General features: G+C 41.2%; 1 protein-coding gene and 1 non-coding gene across 47 annotated transcripts in view; one reads left to right on the top strand and one right to left on the bottom strand.

Annotated features, from left to right (window-relative positions):
• The window catches only part of clasp1a (cytoplasmic linker associated protein 1a), a 100,089-nt gene that overhangs the window by 24,169 nt on the left and 56,139 nt on the right, over positions 1-19,781 (top strand). For 45 of the 46 annotated variants that reach the window (XM_037789200.1, XM_037789203.1, XM_037789192.1 and 42 more), the window contains exons 3-8: positions 11,134-11,212; positions 11,984-12,087; positions 12,899-12,990; positions 13,241-13,316; positions 14,012-14,109; positions 16,005-16,075. In XM_037789200.1, the coding sequence (XP_037645128.1) occupies positions 11,134-11,212; positions 11,984-12,087; positions 12,899-12,990; positions 13,241-13,316; positions 14,012-14,109; positions 16,005-16,075 (520 nt within the window). Of the gene's footprint in view, positions 1-11,133; positions 11,213-11,983; positions 12,088-12,898; positions 12,991-13,240; positions 13,317-14,011; positions 14,110-16,004; positions 16,076-19,356; positions 19,505-19,781 lie in introns of those variants that run through there. The other variant, XM_037789215.1, reaches the window with a different exon arrangement.
• Positions 10,617-10,744, bottom strand: LOC119500946. The gene has a single exon (XR_005209733.1). It is a non-coding gene; the product is annotated as a U4atac minor spliceosomal RNA (small nuclear RNA).

The following is a 19,781-nucleotide window of genomic DNA, read 5'->3' as shown; positions in this document are numbered from 1 at the left end:
GACATTGCAACATTCTCAATAGAAGTAATTTCCAATGGAAACCGGTGACATGGAGCAACAAACTAACGGCCAACACTTGTGGCTGCGTGACAGGCGTGACACACTACAAATAAAGTTGGGCTGGTCTCCAATATTTTCAGCGCTCCAGTGACACAGTGAAGCGTCAACCAATCATATGTTTTTGTTTCACCCTGTTCTGTTCCATCTCAAAATTGCCGTTCCAGTTCCCAGTGCTATTTAACGACATAACTACGTCAACGAGCGCTTGAACAACACCTCAACGGCGACTCGCAGACAATGTAGCTGGCCACGCTTGGCCGTTTCGTTGCTTTTTTTTCGCTCGTAGTGTGAACATAGCATTATACTGCAGGGAGGAAGTGTACAAGCAGCAAAAACAATGGGGACTTTTATAGTGAAGATAATAGGAAATTAAATGTGTTTATCCACCGTTTTACAGCCACTCCTTTTGACCACTAGTCACAGCCACACACACACACACACACACACACACACACACACCTTCAAGCGAGTAGCCCTGCTGTGATGGAGATGCAAATCCGTGCCGTGCTGGGCTGACGTGTCGAGTCAAACCGAGTCAAGTCTAGCCAGCCCATGTGTATGGAAAAGGGGCTTAAGACCTCTAGTTTGAATTCCTCCTTTTGTATGCTTCTTATTCCCAGATACCACAAGTTGGAAACACTACAGGGCTGCGGTAACACTAGTAATGCTGGCTTGATTCTGTAGCTTTTGCTGACTAACGGATGTTATAAGAACTTGGTTTGAAAGCTTGAATCTTAGTGACCTATTGAGTGGCAGCAATACTGTAGTTATGTACTTATTTTCCTTATGAATGATTCTTTTAATTATTATTCTATCTGTGTCTGTATCTAACCATAAAAATGTGACTCAGCATGTTTGCTGGCTTCACTTTCCCAGTCCACATTGTCCCCAAACCAGCAACCCTCTCATCACAAGCACTATTTTTGAACACATCTGAATACATCAGATGATAGAAATTACACAGAACTGAAGAACAGAATTAAAGCAACCTTGTGTACAAGGTGATTTGACCCCATTTCACCTAATTTTCAATACACCGTACAATGGTTGCTATGATTTCTGAAATGTAAGCAGAGTACTTCCCCACAGCGCTGCCTGAGGTTTCCCCTGGAAACTGTCCGCATGACTCCTGCAAGTTGCCGCACTGCTGTCACAACACTTCCCTACAATAAGGACTGTCTTTGTTCATGATGACTTTGGATTTGTTTCTCAAACTTAATACAGTCACTCTAGTTCTCTGTGATCTCTGCAGTGTTACCTACATGGTGATTAACTGAAGTGGAGAAGCTTTAGTATTCTGATGCTCCCTAACAAGGAGTGTTGGATCTTCAGCAGCTGGTAATGCTTAGTTGGATTAAAGTTATCAGTATGGCAAAAGTTACTCTTTTCCAAACTGGATATGTTAAAATACTATAACAATATTTTAGGGCTGGGACGATGCACCCATCTCCCGATTCGATACTATCATTTTACTTGAGTGCCGATTCGATATGTATTGCGATTTTTAAGTATTGCGATTCGATATTACGATTTATTGCGATTTTGTTAACTTTTGTAACACTAGACCATGGGGAAAAGTTGAATCATACACTTCTAGAGACTTTTGATTTGAAATATATCTAAATTAATAAAGTAAAAATGTTTGGTTTTTCAGCATGTATGTAGTCAGAGATGTCTTGAAGTCATATATCAGTCATTATCAGGCATTATTTATTACATTTTTTCCAGCAACCCAAAAATCAAAGAAGACATTTGCCTCATAAAGTAGTGGTATTTCCTTTTTAATTTATAAGGGACATGTAATTTGTTATACTTCTGATGAATATAATCTATCAATCTTATTTCCATACATGTATTTTGTATATACAGTTCCCTTTGTTAACACCTTATTTTGAAAACCGGACGTAGTCACAAGTGTATGCTTCCTCCAAGTCCGTCTCTAGCTCTCCCGTCAGCTCCATTCTCTTTAAACATCCGTGGTCAGCTCCATCGGAGCCGTTTGAATGCATTTAACATAAATGTCAGTATATTGGTGCTCTACAGTTGTAGCATCGGCTGATTTGACCAAGCAGATGATTGACGGCTGGCTTGACCACACGTTACTGCAATACGATAACGTTTCCTGTCCATGACAGAGTTAGCATGCAGCTTTAGCCGTGATGTCTAGCTCTGCTTTTCCTGACAATGTGTGAAACATACTTTGTGTTTCCATACTTTACTGAATGTGTAGTGTTTACCACTTTGGATTTAAAATGTGAGGGTGCAGATTGTTTCCATGAGGACCCCTCTGCCGTTTTCTACTTTCTCGTTTCGGCTCGTTGCGGTTAGTTTTATTTTGGACAGATACGGAACGGATATGACGTCACGTTACTCAGACTACAACAATAAAAGCGGTAACTTCCTTCTACCTCCACATAGACTCAAATTAAGCAAATATATCCTTTCTGGCATTAAAAAATCCATTTCAAAATTGTAAAAAAGAAAGTGAGGTGAATTGATTTTTTTTTTCCACCCCTACTTTATTTTGAGCTGGGTGATATTGTTGAAGTCCATACCACAATAGGGATATTTTCGAATAATAAGGCATGCATCTCTGTGACCTTTATCAGTCTGGAACAAACTAGCACCCTCCACCTCCACCGTTTTGTTGTGTGTGAGCGGTCTAACTGTGACATCACTGTGAGTCAGCTGTCTCTCTGCCTACATGTCCAGTTGTTTTTACTGTAGTAGCCACGCTGCCACTTCCATTAAGACTGCTGTCTGCCTGCAGAGTGATGTCCTCCTCTATCCTGTCTGGCAGGTGCCATGGCAGTGTCTGTACGGCACCCTCAGACACTAACTTGGTGTTAGAGGCATGAATATATCAATTCAGTCCAGAAAAAATACACAAAAATTCAGTTCGGTTCAGGTAGTTCAGTTTCAGGTAGCTGGAACCTGCTGCTAAGTGTTTGTTCTAGGATCCTTGAACATTAAATGTCCTTCTAGTACTGCTGTTATATTTAAATATGATGTAAATATGAATGTGTGTGTTCAAGGGTTTGAACAGCGGTCACAGTGTCCTCAGACTCTCTCTGCTTGTGTGTATGTGTTGTTTAAAACACGCCAAAGATTACAGCAGCGTTGGCATAACGTATTCAAACTTATAAGTGCTGATCTGTCAGATTGGGTTAGAATGTGGTTGTTGTGTTCTTGTAATAGCTGATACAGTGTCAGTGTGTGTCTTTCTCTGATGTGCTGCTGCTGTTCTTAGTTTTCTGCCCGTGACCAATGGGACTCATGAGCATCTCGGCTCACGTCACTGGCCGTCCCGTGGTTGCCGTCTGATAGGCCACATCTGTACCTTTAGGACACAAGTTAAAGTTGGCTGCTCAGAGGCTGCCTCAAAATAATAAACAGACCCTTTAAATCAGACTTTTATTTGCACCGAGATGAGAGCAGAACAACCGTGGCTGTCCCTGGGTTACAGAACACGTGCCTGCTTTCTTGTTTACATGTTCTAATGGATTTTCTATTTCTACCAGCATGAAAGATATCATTTTTAGAACGGAACACGAGCGCTCAATATTTATTTAATTATTTATGAGGAGGCGACTGTGGCTCAGAGGTAGAGCGGGTCATCCACCAATCGGAAAGGTCGGCGGTTCAATCCCCGGCTCCTCCAGTGCACATGTCAAAGTGTCCTTCAGCAAGAACCCAAAACGCTCCTGAAGGCTGTGCCATCGGTGTGTGAATGAGTATTTAGATTAGATCCTGATGGGCAGGATAGCACCTTGCATGGCAGCCATCAGTGTGTGAATGTGTGTGTGAATGGGTGAATGCTGACATGTAGTATAAAGTGCTTTGACCATTTACCATTTAATTTGGTTGCTTAACAAGTCAAGTGTGCCACAATAAATATACTAGAATGTGCTTTGCAACTATGACCGGATCCAGCTATGTTTACAGTCACACTGGATCTGACACATTCTAGCTGATGCTATTAAAATAGGGTGAGCACGTGCTGTATGAAGACATTTTACCATGCTCATGGTAGAGGGGTGAGAGCTGGGAAGTCATCAGGATTATCAGATGGGCATTCATCAGTGAATTAGGCTCGACTGCTGTCATCACAGCCTGCACCAAGCCAGAGAAAACGCTACAACATCAACAGCATGAGAAATGAACATAAGTTCAGTCAGAGTGGCACATTTTGACCAGAAAGCTCACAAGGAATATGAACAAGAAGAACAAGAAATAAATTGCTGTCATAACTTATCTTTTCGCAGTCATATGTGACAGGTGTGTTGCCATGTTGTCTCCATCCGAACTGAACTGATCTGATCATGTGCTTTTCTCCCTGTTTAAGAGTTTAAGTCTCCTATTGGTAAAATGTACAGTAGTGATTGAAAGTGAAGGATCTCTGATTGTGTCTACCTCTACATTTCTGTCTCTGTGTCTGTTTCTCAGCATGGACTCTGGTCTAGCAGGAAAAGTGTTAATACACAGCAGCTCCAATTTACCACTAACTGCCAGCCACGTCTTGACCCGCTCTACCTCTGAGCCACAGCCGCACCATGCCGCCATGTCAAGAAGCACTGAAGCTCTTTCAGGTGGCTGGTGGCAACCAAACACTTCACTAAGACACTTTTTAGTTAGTTGTTTCCCTTTAATATGCTGCCACATTCATGTTAATATAAGTTGCCTCACTCAGCTTGTCCTTTGCACTTTGTTCCCAAACCAGTTCAAGCAGTGTTCTGCCTCAGGACCAGAACTATCAGGGTAAAAAACAAATTATAACACAACAGAAAAAAAAGTTACCTCACTGACTGGAACACAATCACACACACAAAGTAAAATGCAATGTTATCTGGCCCTAAAAAGACAGTACACTGTAGCAACCTACCTGACCACAGTGACTGATCAGACTGAGTGCTCACAGCCTGGCCATAGAAACAGGCAGATATAAGAACGAAGCTGCCAAAACAGGGGCGACTGTGCCAACAGTGTGGAGGAACTGCAGCAGAGACAGAGCAGCACTTCCTCACTCAGGGCCCAACACCTCAACCTGTCCGGGAACAATTCTTTCCAAAATGTAATAACAGGCATCCACATTTTATTAAGTCAGAAAATGAAAACCTAAAAATCGTACTGGGGGAAATGAAAGACAGTTTGTCTCTGCCTGCCACAACATGAGGGAATCGGACGGACCTGCTCAATCTACATCGAGCCTCGGATCTCGTTTCTTTATGTATTATATGTATATACTAGGGCTGTCGATCGGTTAAAATATTTAATCGCGATTAATTGCATGGTTGTCCATAGTTAATCACGATTAATCTCAAATTAATCAAACATTTTTTATCTGTTCAAAATGTACCTTAAAGGGAGATTTGTCAAGTATTTAACACTCTTATCAACATGAGAGTGGGCAAATATGCTGCTTCATGCAAATGTATGTATATATTTATTATTGGAAATCAATAAACAACACAAAACAACAACAAATATTGTTCAGAAACCCTCACAGGTACTGCATTTAGCATAAAAAATATGCTCAAATCATAACATGGCAAACTCAAGCCGAACAGGCAACAACAGCTGTCAGTGTGTCAGTGTGCTGACTTGACTATGACTTGCCCCAAACTGCATGTGATTATCATAAAGTGGGCATGTCTGTAAAGGGGAGACTCGTGGGTACCCATAGAACCCATTTTCATTCACATATCTTGAGGTCAGAGGTCAAGGGACCCCTGTTAAAATGGCCATGCCAGTTTTTTCTAGTATGACATGGTTGGTACCAATGGACACCTTAGATTTTCTAGTTTCATATGATGCCAGTATCTTCACTTTAGCTTTAAAACTGAGCCCGCTATAACCTGAACATTGCAAGTTGCGTTAATGCATTATTATCACGTTAACTTTTAACAGCTCTAGTATATACCATTGGTCATATCCTGCACATGCACAACCATAATAATCAATAATTCAGCATGTATGCACATGCACCATGATCAATATTTAGCTACTTTTGTTTCCTCACATTAAATTGAATATGAGAGAGAGAGATGTATTAGTATCAGTAGCAGTATGTCTGGAGGAGGATGCTCTTCTTTCAGTGTTTTCACTGCAGGAAGTCAAGCATGAAATGTTGTCTCTGGAGGAAGTGAACTGGAAAACACTGACGTGTTCATGTGTGTATTTGTGTACAACTCTGCCTTTCATGTGCGCTATACATAAAGATATCTGTGTCTTTGTGTGTGCTCGGTGATAACGCTGTCGGGTGTGTTCTGTAATGAGATGTCTACTGTACATTCCATCGTTTGCCACCATGCCTGGGGACCTGAGCTCTGCTAAATGAAGCTGAGTCACTGTGCGGTCACTGCTGGCTAATCACACCTCAGGAATATAATAACGCCGCTGCTGCAGTCTCCAAATGCTGGCATAGCACCACAGTCACCCATCCTATTTCCATAGGGAAGTGATTAAGTCACCAGACATGTACAGTATGTTGGCTTGTGTCGAAGCATGCCAAGACTGTTCCCTCTTGCAACAGCGTGTCAGCCTATCCTTGAGCAAGCTATTAACTGTAAATAATCACGCAGCTGCTCATTGACCAACAGTAGACGTCTGTGGGTAACTGTGACACAGGAGTGGCAACAAATTGAATTACTTTTAATTAGGGCTGTCAAAGTTAACACGCTAATAAGGCGTTAATTTGATTTGTTATCTAGCTTGTAGCGAAGGAGGCTAAATAACACCCTAAACTTGTGCTAAATTTTGTCGAGAAATAACTGGCATGACCATTTTCAAAGGGGTCCCTTGACCTCTGACCTCAAGATATGTGAATGAAAATGGGTTCTATGGGTACCCACGAGTCTCCCCTTTACAGATATGCCCACTTTATGATAATCACATGCAGTTTGGGGCAAGTCATAGTCAAGTCAGCACACTGACACACTGACAGCTGTTGTTGCCTGTTGGGCTGCAGTTTGCCATGTTATGATCTGAGCATATTTTTTATGCTAAATACAGTACCTGTGAGGGTTTCTGAACAATATTTGTCGTTGTTTTGTGTTGTTCATTGATTTCCAATAATAAATATATGCATACATTTGCCCACTCCCATGTTGATAATAGTATTAAATACTTGTCAAATCTCCCTTCAAGGTACATTTGAAACAAATAAAAAAATGTGTGATTAATTTGCGATTTATTGCGATTAACTATGGACAATAATGTGAATTAATCGCGATTAAATATTTGAATTGATTGACAATTCCAAATGTGCTCTGGAAATTGAATGTCTTGTGTAAAATCAGTACCAAAAAATTAGAAATTTACAGTATATTTTTGGTTTCATGACCCCTGTCTCCTGTTTGTGCCATAACCAGTCACCACGTTGTAACTCTTTCTACATTTCATTTTAAACTATGTTTGCATAAAGCAGTAACAGTCACTGTTCTCGGCTGTAATCTGCAGCACATATTAGCTTTCTAACTCATCTACAAACAGAGGCACATGTCTCATCTTGTGCTGTGGATGAGTGAACAAGTTACCAACAAACATCCACTAAGGAAAAGTGCACTTCTTTTGTAAGTTTGAAGGCTAGATAGCTTACAGTGATTAGCAGCAGCACTTTAAACAGCGTCATAATGTACCTGCATGTGTCAGCATCTGTCAGTTTAGACGCTGAAGGATTTGGTCCTAATTCTGCAGTACTACTGCCAACAAAAATCAGGCTTGTGAGTTACAGTTATGGTGTAATTTCAGTTGGACTAGAAAATAGATCCGGTCCAGACAGAGCCCAAGCTTTACGGAAGCGCCTGAGACATCAGAATCCAGTTAGTATTATGTAGCAGGAAGAGGGAGGAGGAGAGGGAGGAGGGCCAGGTATGCTGCATAATCATAAAGCTCTCTGCAATAAACTACAGCCGTCTGTTCTGTGTTTATGTGGCATTAACTCATTTTGGAGGTGGTAGAGTTCTCTTACAGTTTGAATTGATCTGTGTGCTGAGTTTTGGTTGTCTTATTGCAAGGTTAATTTAGGAAACTGACACTTATAGACAACATACAGATTGACAGTATCTATCAATCAACACTCATGAATCTTTTTTCCTTTATCTACTGAAGCCTAGTCATTTATCATATATTAGACTACATGTGTTTTCTAATATGATAATATAGGCAAAACTTACGAAAGGATTACAGAAACTTTTGAAGACTGAAATGTATATTTCACTCACTCCACCATCCCAGTAAAGATTTGCTTCATATAGTAGGGCTATTAAAGTTTTTTAGCTGGGCATGTGACGAATGTTGGGTAATGTAAGAGCTTGTCCAAACATAATAAAATGAGATTATATTTAATTTAGTTTGCCAATTGCTCGATAATGTATTGAACTAGGACTGTTTGTTACTTTATAACAGATGGAACAGGCGACAGATGGATCTTTTAGCAGGTTTATTTGGAAAATTAGTTAAAAAAAGTTAAAAAAGGTAACGATACAAATAGAAAATGTGCAAACACGCTTTAAAATCAGATGCGCTCACAGCTGGCAGAACCATGAGGTGGTCACACAGTGTTTTTCCGTGTAACGTAACAACGGATGCCTCTCTCATTCAGCAGCCTTGTTATGCTCGTTTAACATCCATTGCCATTCACATCGAAATCGTCCCTGGTCTGACCCGACTCTCGACCTCGGTCACGATGCCGAGTCAGTCAATGTGGGTTAACCCTTTTAGACACACAATCAACTCTGGTTCAACTCTGGTTAAGTCCTCGGTGTGAAAGGGGTATTAGTGTGTGTGGATGCACTCTCTGTGGAATGAGGCAGTAGGAAACCCAGCTGTTCTCCTGATTTAGAGGAAATCACTGCAAATACAGTATGGCAACATGTTTCTTGTGTCTGCCTTTCCCTTTGTTCGTCTTTGTGTGTGTGTGTGAGCTTGTGTACAACTCTGTGTGTGCGTCTGTGTGTGGCGTTTCCACTGCTAATGAGACAGGCTTAGTGGTGAGTGAAGAGACGAGAGTGAAATCCTTGATTTAATTTAAAGGCTCCTCCACATCTGAGATGCTAAATGCAGTACCTGTGAGGGTTTCTGGACAATATTTGTCATTGTTTTGTGTTGTTAATTGATTTCCAGTAATAAATATATACATACATTTGCATAAAGCAGCATATTTGTCCACTCCCATGTTGATAAGATTATTAAATACTTGACAAATCTCCCATTAAGGGACATTTTTAAACGATAAAAAATGTGTGATTAATTTGAGATTAATCGCGATTAACTACGGACAATCATGCGATTAATCACAATTAATTATTTGAATCTATTGACAGCCCTACTTTATATTCAGTCACACAGTCGTGTGTTTCCTTTCTCATATTGTTCATACACCATGTGTTTTTTTGCCAGGTTCTCTACAAACTAGGCCACAGATCTCTAGGTCACCTTGTGCACATCATTATTTATCTCCTAGGGTAAAGGAAATCCAGGTCAGGATTTTTCCTCCAATGTGGATTGGTGTTATTTCATATTTAGTATCTGCTGATAGATACAGAGTCATGATCTCTGCTGTAGTGAACAAAAATACTAAAGACACGAGGAGGAGTAGAAATGCGAACCGAGCGTGTCGGTAGGAGGATTTGGGAAGGGATGATGTCTATGAGATTTGGGTCTAGCGCCTAGAGGGGGGTCGTGTTATGTGTGTATTTGCATTTTGGGGGGTCCGGATGTGGATGACAGCAAAAGGGAGTTAGCCATCTGTCTGCAAAGAGGAGGAGCCCATCTGACCTCATCTACACTGGACTGGACTGTGCTGTTATAGTCTGTGTCTCTCTTCTGTTGAACTCACACTCTAACACAGGGTGCAGTTGTTGCCATGGTCCCTTTGTGACTCAATTTTCCCAGAGTTCAGAAAAGGAGCAAGAAAAAAGCGAGTGCTTTTGTCTCCAGTTGTGTTACTTAGAAAGGTTAGAAACACCTCCTGCATCGACCTTACCTAGGAGGGAGCTGAACCTAGATTTGAGGTCAGTTCCAAACTGAGAAGATGAGTTTCTGTGGAGATCTCCACCTTTGTTAAACTCTGCTGATCCCTCTCAGAGCTCTCACTGAGACTCTTTGTTTGGGCCCTGTCATCAGTCTAATTGCTGTAATTCCTTCCACTTGGAGAACAAAAGGACTGATCTGAGGATTAGGCCCGTAGACACCAGACCTTCTGCCCTGCTGGGACGTTCACTACCTGTTCTTCCAGTGGGAGAAAGCAAGAAAATACAGCATGTGACGACATGAAGTCCAAATGAGTCGATGTGCAATAGACTCCTGAGCAGAAAGGCCCAGCACAAAGTAGAATAACGTTTCATGAAATGGAAATTTGCCTTTAAGGTCACCAGAGGTAGGACATGTATTTGTCACACTGACAGCATAAAAACTGCTTAATCGCTTGCACACTTTTAATGTGTTGTATTGCATCTCAACTCCCTTGTTGGTCAGTGTTCTACCACCAGATGCCAGCATTGCTATGCAGTGACTTTACACTTTTAAAGGTTTAATATCTTTTTAACAATTATAGGGTTTCCAAAAATTGCACCATGATCCGGACAGAAGTCCAGGTGATGCTTACGTGTCAGTATGGTTGTTGGCAAGGCTACTCTCACTAGACGTTCATTGAGCAGCTCATTCACCCCATGACAAGGAAAGATGCTGTGGGAGGGGCCTGGGCAGTTGTATCTAGGTTTGATCAGATGGTGTACAGTTATGGTGCAGGACTCAACATGTGTTTTATGCTCTACCTGAGTCCCATATATGTTATAATCTGATATTGTGAAGGTTGCAGGGGCCCAGTGTCATCCATTAAACACAGCAGAAGCTTAGAAACATCAAAATGTTCTGTTTACCCATAATCCTTTGCAACATAACTTTTTTTAACACCGCCTTCAACCCTGGGCTTGTCCATGGCTGCAGCAATCACTATTCCATTCATTTGTGATTATGAACAATATGTAGGGGTTAGTGTGTTGTTTTATTTTGATGAACTGTTCTTTAAATAGCATATAGATGTATTTATGTGTTTCATTATGTCTCCACCAGGTGGCTCTGCTCGGCTTGGACCTCTTATCTGCCTTAGTGACAAGGTTACAGGAGAGATTTAAGGCCCAGGTGGGAACAGGTAAGACTTTTTATCATTATTATTATTTGTGTGGTATCTGTATTGTGTTCATTATTATTGTACCATGTCATCATTTTCTCAATGTAGCTAAAAACCTTCTTGCCTCAGATTTGTGAGTGGGGATTTACAGAGCCCTTTGTCTTTCATGGCCTCAACCATTCAGCTATTGAACCAAAGAAATAGAAATAAAAAGAAATGTCGAATTTTAAGGATACTTTTCGTCAAGTTACATTTTTACAGCATCAGTCAGACCACATTATATGTTCTTGGTAGTTAACAATTCCCCTTTCTCTTGTTAAATCTCACCAGCATCTCCTTTGAACTGAACAGTTTTTAAGGAACTTTTTTGTTAGGTTAGAGATTAGATTATTAGGGTGTCATTCTCTCTTCACTATCACCTTGATTGCTGGCCACTCTCTGCCCCTCCCCTTCTCTGCACATAGTTTAAAAGAGAATAAATCATTTACTCCTCAGATTCCTCTTCCTATTGTGACTGTGTTTTTGTGGATGCCTGAAAGTTTGACTGGCCGAAGGACAAATCCAGAAATGAATTTTGCCTTTTAATATTTGAATGTTTTTGTAAAATATTTAAGAAATGTAAGTAAAATCATTTCTTACCAAGAAACATGCTGGTAACACAAAGCCTTAGGCACAGCACTTCTTGTCAGTGTAAAATACCCAACACTTCTTCACATCTTTATTAACCACCACCAGTGTTGTTCTGATTCTGATGTGTCTATTCAGCGTTTCCCTGTGTTGTCTTCCCCTCAGTTCTGCCCAGCCTTATTGATCGATTGGGAGATTCTAAGGACCAAGTGCGAGAACAAGACCAAACAGTGCTGCTAAAGATCATGGAACAATCTGCCACCCCGCAGGTACCAGCGCACACACACACTCAAACACAATAACATGCTTTTCAGAGAGAGGTCATTTTTTCCAGATTACAGCACACAGCCTGAATTAATTCCAAATGATGATTAATGGAGATTTGCTGCCAATATTCTTTTTCTTTTTTTGTGTTGCCGTTCTCCTGAATAAACCACAACTGCACAGTCTTTGTCCAAAAATGCCTCAATTGAATTGTAGCTTGTTCAGTGTGATGAAACTCACTACTGAGCTGTTGCAATTAATCTGATTCTCAAAACTTTCATATTGTAGTCCAACATGGCCGGCATTACTGTCTTTGATTGGTTGTAGCGGTTTCTGTTTTAAAGCTAGAGTGAAGATCCTGATATCATATGAAACTAGATAAGGCCTTCATTGGTACAGAGGAGTAGAGTGGTAGAAGAGAGAGACGTAGAGCGGCGGTGCTGCGTGTTTGTGTTTGATCAATCAGCGTCGGTCATCCCTGCGAATCTCCGACCCGAAGGTTCCGGTACTTTCAGAAAGTACTGCCCCCCGACCAGGCCCTTTTTGGGGGGTAAAAAGGCCCCATAAAATGTCCCCAGAGCTTAATTTATACCCTGGTTCCTGTAGACGAAACGCAAAGAGTTCCTCAAAAGGTTCTTAGTTCTGGGGGAAAGTTCCTGCAGTGGAAACGGGGCTTTAGGTGGCAGAACATAGTTAGTGGCGGGCTGGGTCTACAAACTGTCTGTTGTCAGTTTCCTGTCCTATAATGTTTGTTATGGCAGTGATCCATTACAACAACAATGAAGCCTATTATTCTTTTGGTGTGTGTCGTTGCAGTATGTGTGGGACAGAATGCTGGCAGGCTTCAAACACAAGAACAACAGGACCAGAGAAGGAGTGTGCCTTTGCCTCATCGCCACGCTGAGCACGTGAGTCAAATGCCTCCCTCCCATTCCAGTTATACTGGTCTCAGTGGTAAACATAGTAGAAAGTCCTCATTTGCATACTCCTTGATATAAATTCATTCAGTATTTTCCCATGTGTCTGTTTACAATTCTTGTAAAATATAATGAATGGTTCCTTCTGTTAATGGGTTACAGTTGTATTAGCTAAGGTCATAGAGTTACCTACTGCTGAAAAAAAAGTTTTAACTTTGTTTTTTTACATCTTGTCTTCCAGACACGGAGCTCAAGGCCTGACCCTCAGTAAAATTGTTCCCCACATATGTAACCTCCTGGGGGACCCCACTAGTCAGGTGAGCCCTGTCATGCTTTGCCACTGTTTTGAAATGTATTTCATTCTTATGTTTAAGGACCGCATAGTAGGGCATTTTGTGCTGTCAGAAATCACAATAGTTTGGGGAAACAATATTACACAGAGTAATGACAAATTAATTAAAGACAATTTTGATAATGATTTAAGATATTTATCAAGTAAAATAACCAAATAACCCACTGGTTACAGCCTCTCAAATGTTAAGATTTGCATGCTTTCATATTGTTGTAAACTGAATATCAGACCATGTTTTACTGTTGATTAAATCAAATAACCTATTGTTAGATAGTCAGGGTTTCTGGCTATTTGTGTAAGGTGCAATTTTCTTTGACATTTCAGGAACTGTATAATTAAACAAAGTAATTGATCACTATTAATTGATCATTCAAGTAGTTGTTGAAACAAATCTTGGGTCTCTTGTCAGTATGGTTTTTCACTGGTGTATCAGCTGAGAGGCAGCAGTCTACAACACTTCATACATTGTTCGTCCCCTAGTGGCAACACGGAGTAGTGCAGCTTTAAAACACTGAAATCTGCCATGGTACAGTAGATTGATGCTTGAACACTGAATCTAGTGCAAATGGATCAGAGTAACACATGAGTAAATAAAAGCTGTTAAGAAGGACCACATATATTAAAGTTGTTAATGATTTCACATGTTTCTGTGATCATCAGGTACGTGACGGAGCTATGAGCTGCTTGGTGGAGATCTACAAACATGTGGGTGAGAGGGTGAGAATGGATCTCAGCAAAAAAGGCCTGCCACAGTCACGGTACGATAACAAGAAGCTGCCCACCTGTCGCTGCCCTCTCCTTCCATCCTTTTCTGTTCTTTCCTGGTTTTGCATCCTTCCTCACTCACTTACACTTCCTCATACGCACAAGTGCACACAGAGGATGTAGGTCAGGTGTTAATATAGTGGTGACAGGAACATTTTCTCCCACGTCTAAACACTTAAGAGGTAGCAGGCTACAACACTGTGGGTCTCCCACTAGTGGCAGAATTAAGCATTGCAGCTTTAGAGCATGGTTCTACTAGGGATAGATTTATACTCAGTTGAAAGTTTATCAGATACACCTAGCTTAAACTTAAACTCCTACCTCCTTGAAGGTTATACTGTTCAGTTTTTGTTTGGACCAGCTTTAGAATGGTGTTTATTTAACATTGTGATCGTTTTGGAGGATCTAGTTTGAGTGTGTGTTCATACTGTTCAAGTTGAGAAGAGTCTGTGAGCTTTATGAATGTCACCATGTTACACTAGTGGATTCTCCTCATGTGCTACTGGATAATGAAATAGAGTCACGATAATCATGTTCGTTTGTGTGTTTTAGATTGCCATAATGTCTGTAACGTATCACACAAACACACACACACACAGTTCCTCATGTAGGATTACTGGTATAGAGTGCTACAGGAATTAGTCCTAAAACCCAGAAATGGGATAGCAAGATAGCACTTCCTGTTCCCTCATCCGGAAGTCAATGGGTTTATTGAATGGGTTAGATGCCTGAAATAAGATATGTGGTTGACACTTCGCTTAACGCTTCCATATAATCCAGATGATTTCAGATAACCTCGGATTTTGATTATTTATGAAAACTGTATTATTTTCCGATTCAACCCAGAGGGGGCCTCGGACCGGCTGAGCGGAATCCTCCGGAGCAGCATTACGCACGGGTTTGCAGCCGATCATTGCCGGAGAGGCGGCACGTAACATGCGTATCCAACAGCCTCAAAAGGCCGGGGAGGCCCGCAAACTTTGCAGTAGTCTACGTCTACACTGGCACACACAGAGTGATGAGGAGAGGAGACGCCACAGAGGCGTGTGTGAACTGTGATCTCTCTGGTCTGGTCAGGAGCGCTAAGGTTGAGCAGGTTGAGCAGGTTGAGCGACATATATTTATTTATTTCTATTACATTTATTTAAAACAAGAAGACATATTTGTGTGTGAATCAGAAATATATTTGTGAACCTTATTTTTTTTATTTGGATTTTCGTTAAATTTATATACAACGATAACTATTTTTGTGTGCATTGAAAAATAATTTTGTGGACAGAGTCAATTATATGGAAATCACAAAATACATTTGTGAATCCTTCAGTGTGCATTCAATAATATTGAGACTGATCTGACCCCATCATATTCTTGTTAAAAGCTATCTGAACACCCAGCTGATTTTTTTCAGCCACTAAATCTGATCAATAGTCTTCTGTCTTGTAACCACCCCTGAAGAAGACCTCTGAACAGGGTGCCAGAATTCCATAGGTCTGATTTGGATGAGCTGTATTTCTTTTTTTATATCACATGTCAACATGTTTCGTCTTCTTTGTCCTTTTTTACACTGGACAACATGTCTCTGAGTTCCACCATGGCCTCTCTCTCTCTCTCTCCCTCTCCCTCTCTCTCTCTGGCCCTAGTGCCAGTTTGTCATGTGTGTGGCAGTTTTGGACGTCATCTATTTTGGTCCTGGCCATCTCTGCTGCACAGAGCAGAGGGAGAGCTTCTCACCTCAGAAGTGATGGATGGTGCAGTCCAGGGTTCTTTTATACAGTCCATCACTCTCTGCCTCAAACAAAAACACTTTGTTTTCACACCCCTTTCATTTTTTTCGCTTTTATTTCATATCCTATTTTCATATTTATATATATATTTTTTTCTTTTACAGGTTGAATGTAATCTTCAGCAAATTTGATGAAGTCCAAAGATCCGGGAACATGATCTCATCCTCTGGCTCAGGTGAGTTGTTTTTTTTGATGTGGTATCCAGGTGGCTCTTTGACCGTTTGATATGCATCCATCAACAGAGTCTTCCCACAGTTTAAAATCAAGCATTGTTGTTTATCTCAAGTCATTCAGATATAGTCTTTAGGTTGGAAAAATGGGGAATACTTTTAAAAATTCACTGCTGGATGTGCAGACACACTGTGAATATCAGGGCTATTGTAACGTGGTATGAGCTGAGGACAGTATGTAGAGCTGGAGCAGCTCGGTGGTTGTTTGTTATATGGTGCAGGGAAAAATGTAAGAATATCTGATGGCAAAGCGTTTTTTGTGATCAGTTAAAGGCACAATTGATCACATTGATAACATTCAGCCAATAGATGTTGCATTCTCCCTCCCCCGTTCCATTACATTCACTTCACAACAAGTGGTTGCCAGTTCATTGTACAACCTGCATATTTTATGGTCAAGTGGAGTGAGACTCAGACCCGCTAGCGGTATGGAGGGAGGGATCTGGCGGCAATGCGCCGATAGAGGAGCACTCGGCCGGTGAGTGGACCCGCTGACACGCCCCCCTAAAAATGTAAACAAAGGATTGTTCCCGCCTTTTCATTTTGAAAGAGCAATGACCAATGAGGAAACTCCAACCCTTGTCCGACCAATCGTGTAACTTCATCACTCAGTCAGTCACTCAGTGACAGACTTTTGCGTTTGTAGGGCTGGCCCTCTGCAGTCCAGCCAAAAATGTTGTCAATATAACCTTTAAGTAGCTTTCATTGTCACACATTGTCAGTGTCATTCAGCTGGCTATTTCTCTCCTGTATCACCACTTGTATTTCCGTCACACTGCATTCGGAGTGTGTCGGCTTGTTTTCTGTGTTGCGTGTGTGTGTATTGCTATGTGTTTGGAGGAAAAAGGGGGGTTTGCAGACCAGACGGACAGCCTGGGGCTAGACGGGATGAGATTTCTCCACAGGAGGTGGGCATCCACTGGAGCTTTCAGATGTCCCTCTCTGCTTCCAGAGGCATCCCTCCAAACTGTATAAATATATCAGAATAGACAGGACAAAACAGAAAAGAGACACATTTAAATAAAGAGGCAGATGTATTTGTCCACGTCTGTGTATTTTGTGAGTTGCGACCTCTGTGCAGGTAGAATCGCTCCAACACCCTCAGTGCTGACTCCGTCCCATTACCGCTGACTACATCCACGTTGCATTTGCAGGAACAACAGCTGAGCTGAGGAGAATACAGTCAGACAGGGCTCAGCGTTTCAACCTCTCAAATACCACTCCACAACATTTCACATGTGGAGTTCAACTGCCATCACAACTTAATTAATCGTGCCACACACACTGAGAAGCATGTAGTGATACAGGAGCACTTGCTGAGCCTCTAGTGTAAGATGATAGATTAGCTGTTTAATGAATACCATCATTGTCTGTCTTTCTGTGGGGACTCCCCACAGCAAAGTTGAGGATAATGGCAAACATTTTGAACTGAACTAAACTAACTTAAACAGACTTTTCTGCAGGCTGATACTGTAACTCACAACAAAACTATTTTTATCTGTAGCTTTATTTAAGTAACATGTTTGGATCTGACAGTACAGTGTACAATAGACTCTTTCTATTCTTATCAGCATTAAAGGGACATTCTCACCCAGTTCACTTGTCACAAAAACAGCTGTATAATGTCTTCTGTGGCTTTGCACAAGCAAATAACCCTGATGACGTCATAACGATGTCATCTGTGTTATTACTTTAAGGCAGTCCCATAACAGTCACTCCTTATTTTATCACTTAAAGCAGCAGTGGGTAGAAATGGAGCAAATGTGATTTTTTTAAAAAGTTATTTTTTTAAAATGGTCACTATATCCTGACAGTAGTGCATGAGACAGGTAATCTGAAAAAAATCATGTGTCTCTGTGTCCTCCGGTGCTCCTAACGGCATCTGCAAGATTTCACAGCCCGAAGGAAAACAACCAATCAGAGCTGAGCTGGAGCCTTGCCGTCTCTGAGCAGCTGTCAATCACTCGCAAACTCTGATCAAACGGTCAAAATATTCTGTTACTGTAATGTCTATTTATCGCATAAAATGGGTTCAGAAACATCTTGTAGTGTACTGTTTAGCTGTAAAATGAGAAAGTTTGCTACGGCGGGCAGGCGGTGCTTGGTATTTCCTCAACTGTTCTCAACATGGTGGCCGGGTCACAAACTTTATCATTTTACAGCTAAACAGTACACTACAAGATGTTTCTGAAAACAATTTATGCAAGAAATAGGCATTACAGTAGCAGAATATTGATTCATATTTGATCAGCGCTGCCTAGTTTGACCGTTTCATCAGAGTTTGCGAGTGATTGACAGCTGCTCCGGCAAGCTCCAGATCAGCTCTGATTGGTTGTTTTCCTCCGATCTGTGAAATCTTGCAGATGCCATCAGGAGCACTGGAGGACACAGAGGAACAGGATTTTTTTCAGATTACCTGTCTCATGCACTAATGTCAGGATATAGTGACCGTTTTATAAAAATAACACTTTTAATCATATTTGCTCTAATTCTACCCACTGCAGCTTTAATCAGAGTAAAGCAGAAAGCCTCAAAACACAAATCCAATAAATTATGTAATAAACAAACAACTTATTGTTGTTATTTTTAACTGTGTAGGAGATATGAATGGACTCTCTTATTTGGCAGCGTTTAAAGAAAAGAAAAACGATAATACTGCTGAATATGATTCCAAATGAGTCTCTCTCCCAGTCGACGTTCAGCAGAGTTGCGGCCAGTTCATCTAAAAAGTTAAGAGGAATATGCCAACATGACTCATTTTAGCAAGTCATTAGATAGTCGAGCATCATATTCATCACAATCAGCTGCCTGGCTCCTCACAGGCTCCATTTCTCTCTTTCACGGCTGCACTGAAATTAACTTTGGGACTGTAGATGACGACTCATTTTAATTTCACTCCATTTGCCTCAGAGCTGAGAAGAATGCCTGTCTGGTGTTAATGTGGACAGAGGATGAGCTGAGATGAGAAATCAAAAGAAGAGAGAGGAGCACTTGCAAACTAATATATAAGAGTAAAGGTATATTAGAGTAAAGGTTGAGTAAATTCCCAAATTGTGTCTCATCTTGTCTTGTGATATGCGTACAGATCTCCTTGTGGTGAGGTGGGGGCAGAGGGGGTCACACAGGCAAGGAGGAAAAGAGAAGGAAGGAGGGGGGGAGGTAGAGATAGAAGAGAGGGAGGGAAGGAGGGGACAGAGAGCAAAACAAAGCAGCCATTTCTCTTGCACCACTGAGAGGTAGTGAGTGGGCGAGAGATACCGTGCAGAGACTATAGAGAGAGAGAGAGAGCTGAGCTATCAGCTGTGAGGCAGCATTCTTCATTCCTCTCAGGCTTCAGTGCTGAGGGCGGCTTTGCACAATGACAGCTGGAGAAGGTAAGACTGCAAATAGAATCTTTGCTAAGGTCAGATCACATACATGTTTAATACAGAGTTGAATGGCACAAAGATTATCCATCTCCCCAGTGGCTGTGAGTTTGTCTGTGCATGTGGAGTGGTGACGGAGTACTGTTCGATAAGGAGAAAATAACAGTTTTCACTCTCCTATATAATCTTTTTTCCTACTGTTAGTTTTTCTTCAGCTGTATTTTGACTCAGTCTCGTTATGTAATAAAGCAAGTGCGCGTGAAGAAGGAGCCACCTTGTGTACTGT

Source organism: Sebastes umbrosus, chromosome 13, assembly GCF_015220745.1.
Source record: "Sebastes umbrosus isolate fSebUmb1 chromosome 13, fSebUmb1.pri, whole genome shotgun sequence".
Taxonomy (NCBI): domain Eukaryota; kingdom Metazoa; phylum Chordata; class Actinopteri; order Perciformes; family Sebastidae; genus Sebastes; species Sebastes umbrosus.
The sequence above is the reverse complement of the archived record's forward strand: the minus strand, read 5'-3'. Positions and strand labels throughout refer to the sequence as shown.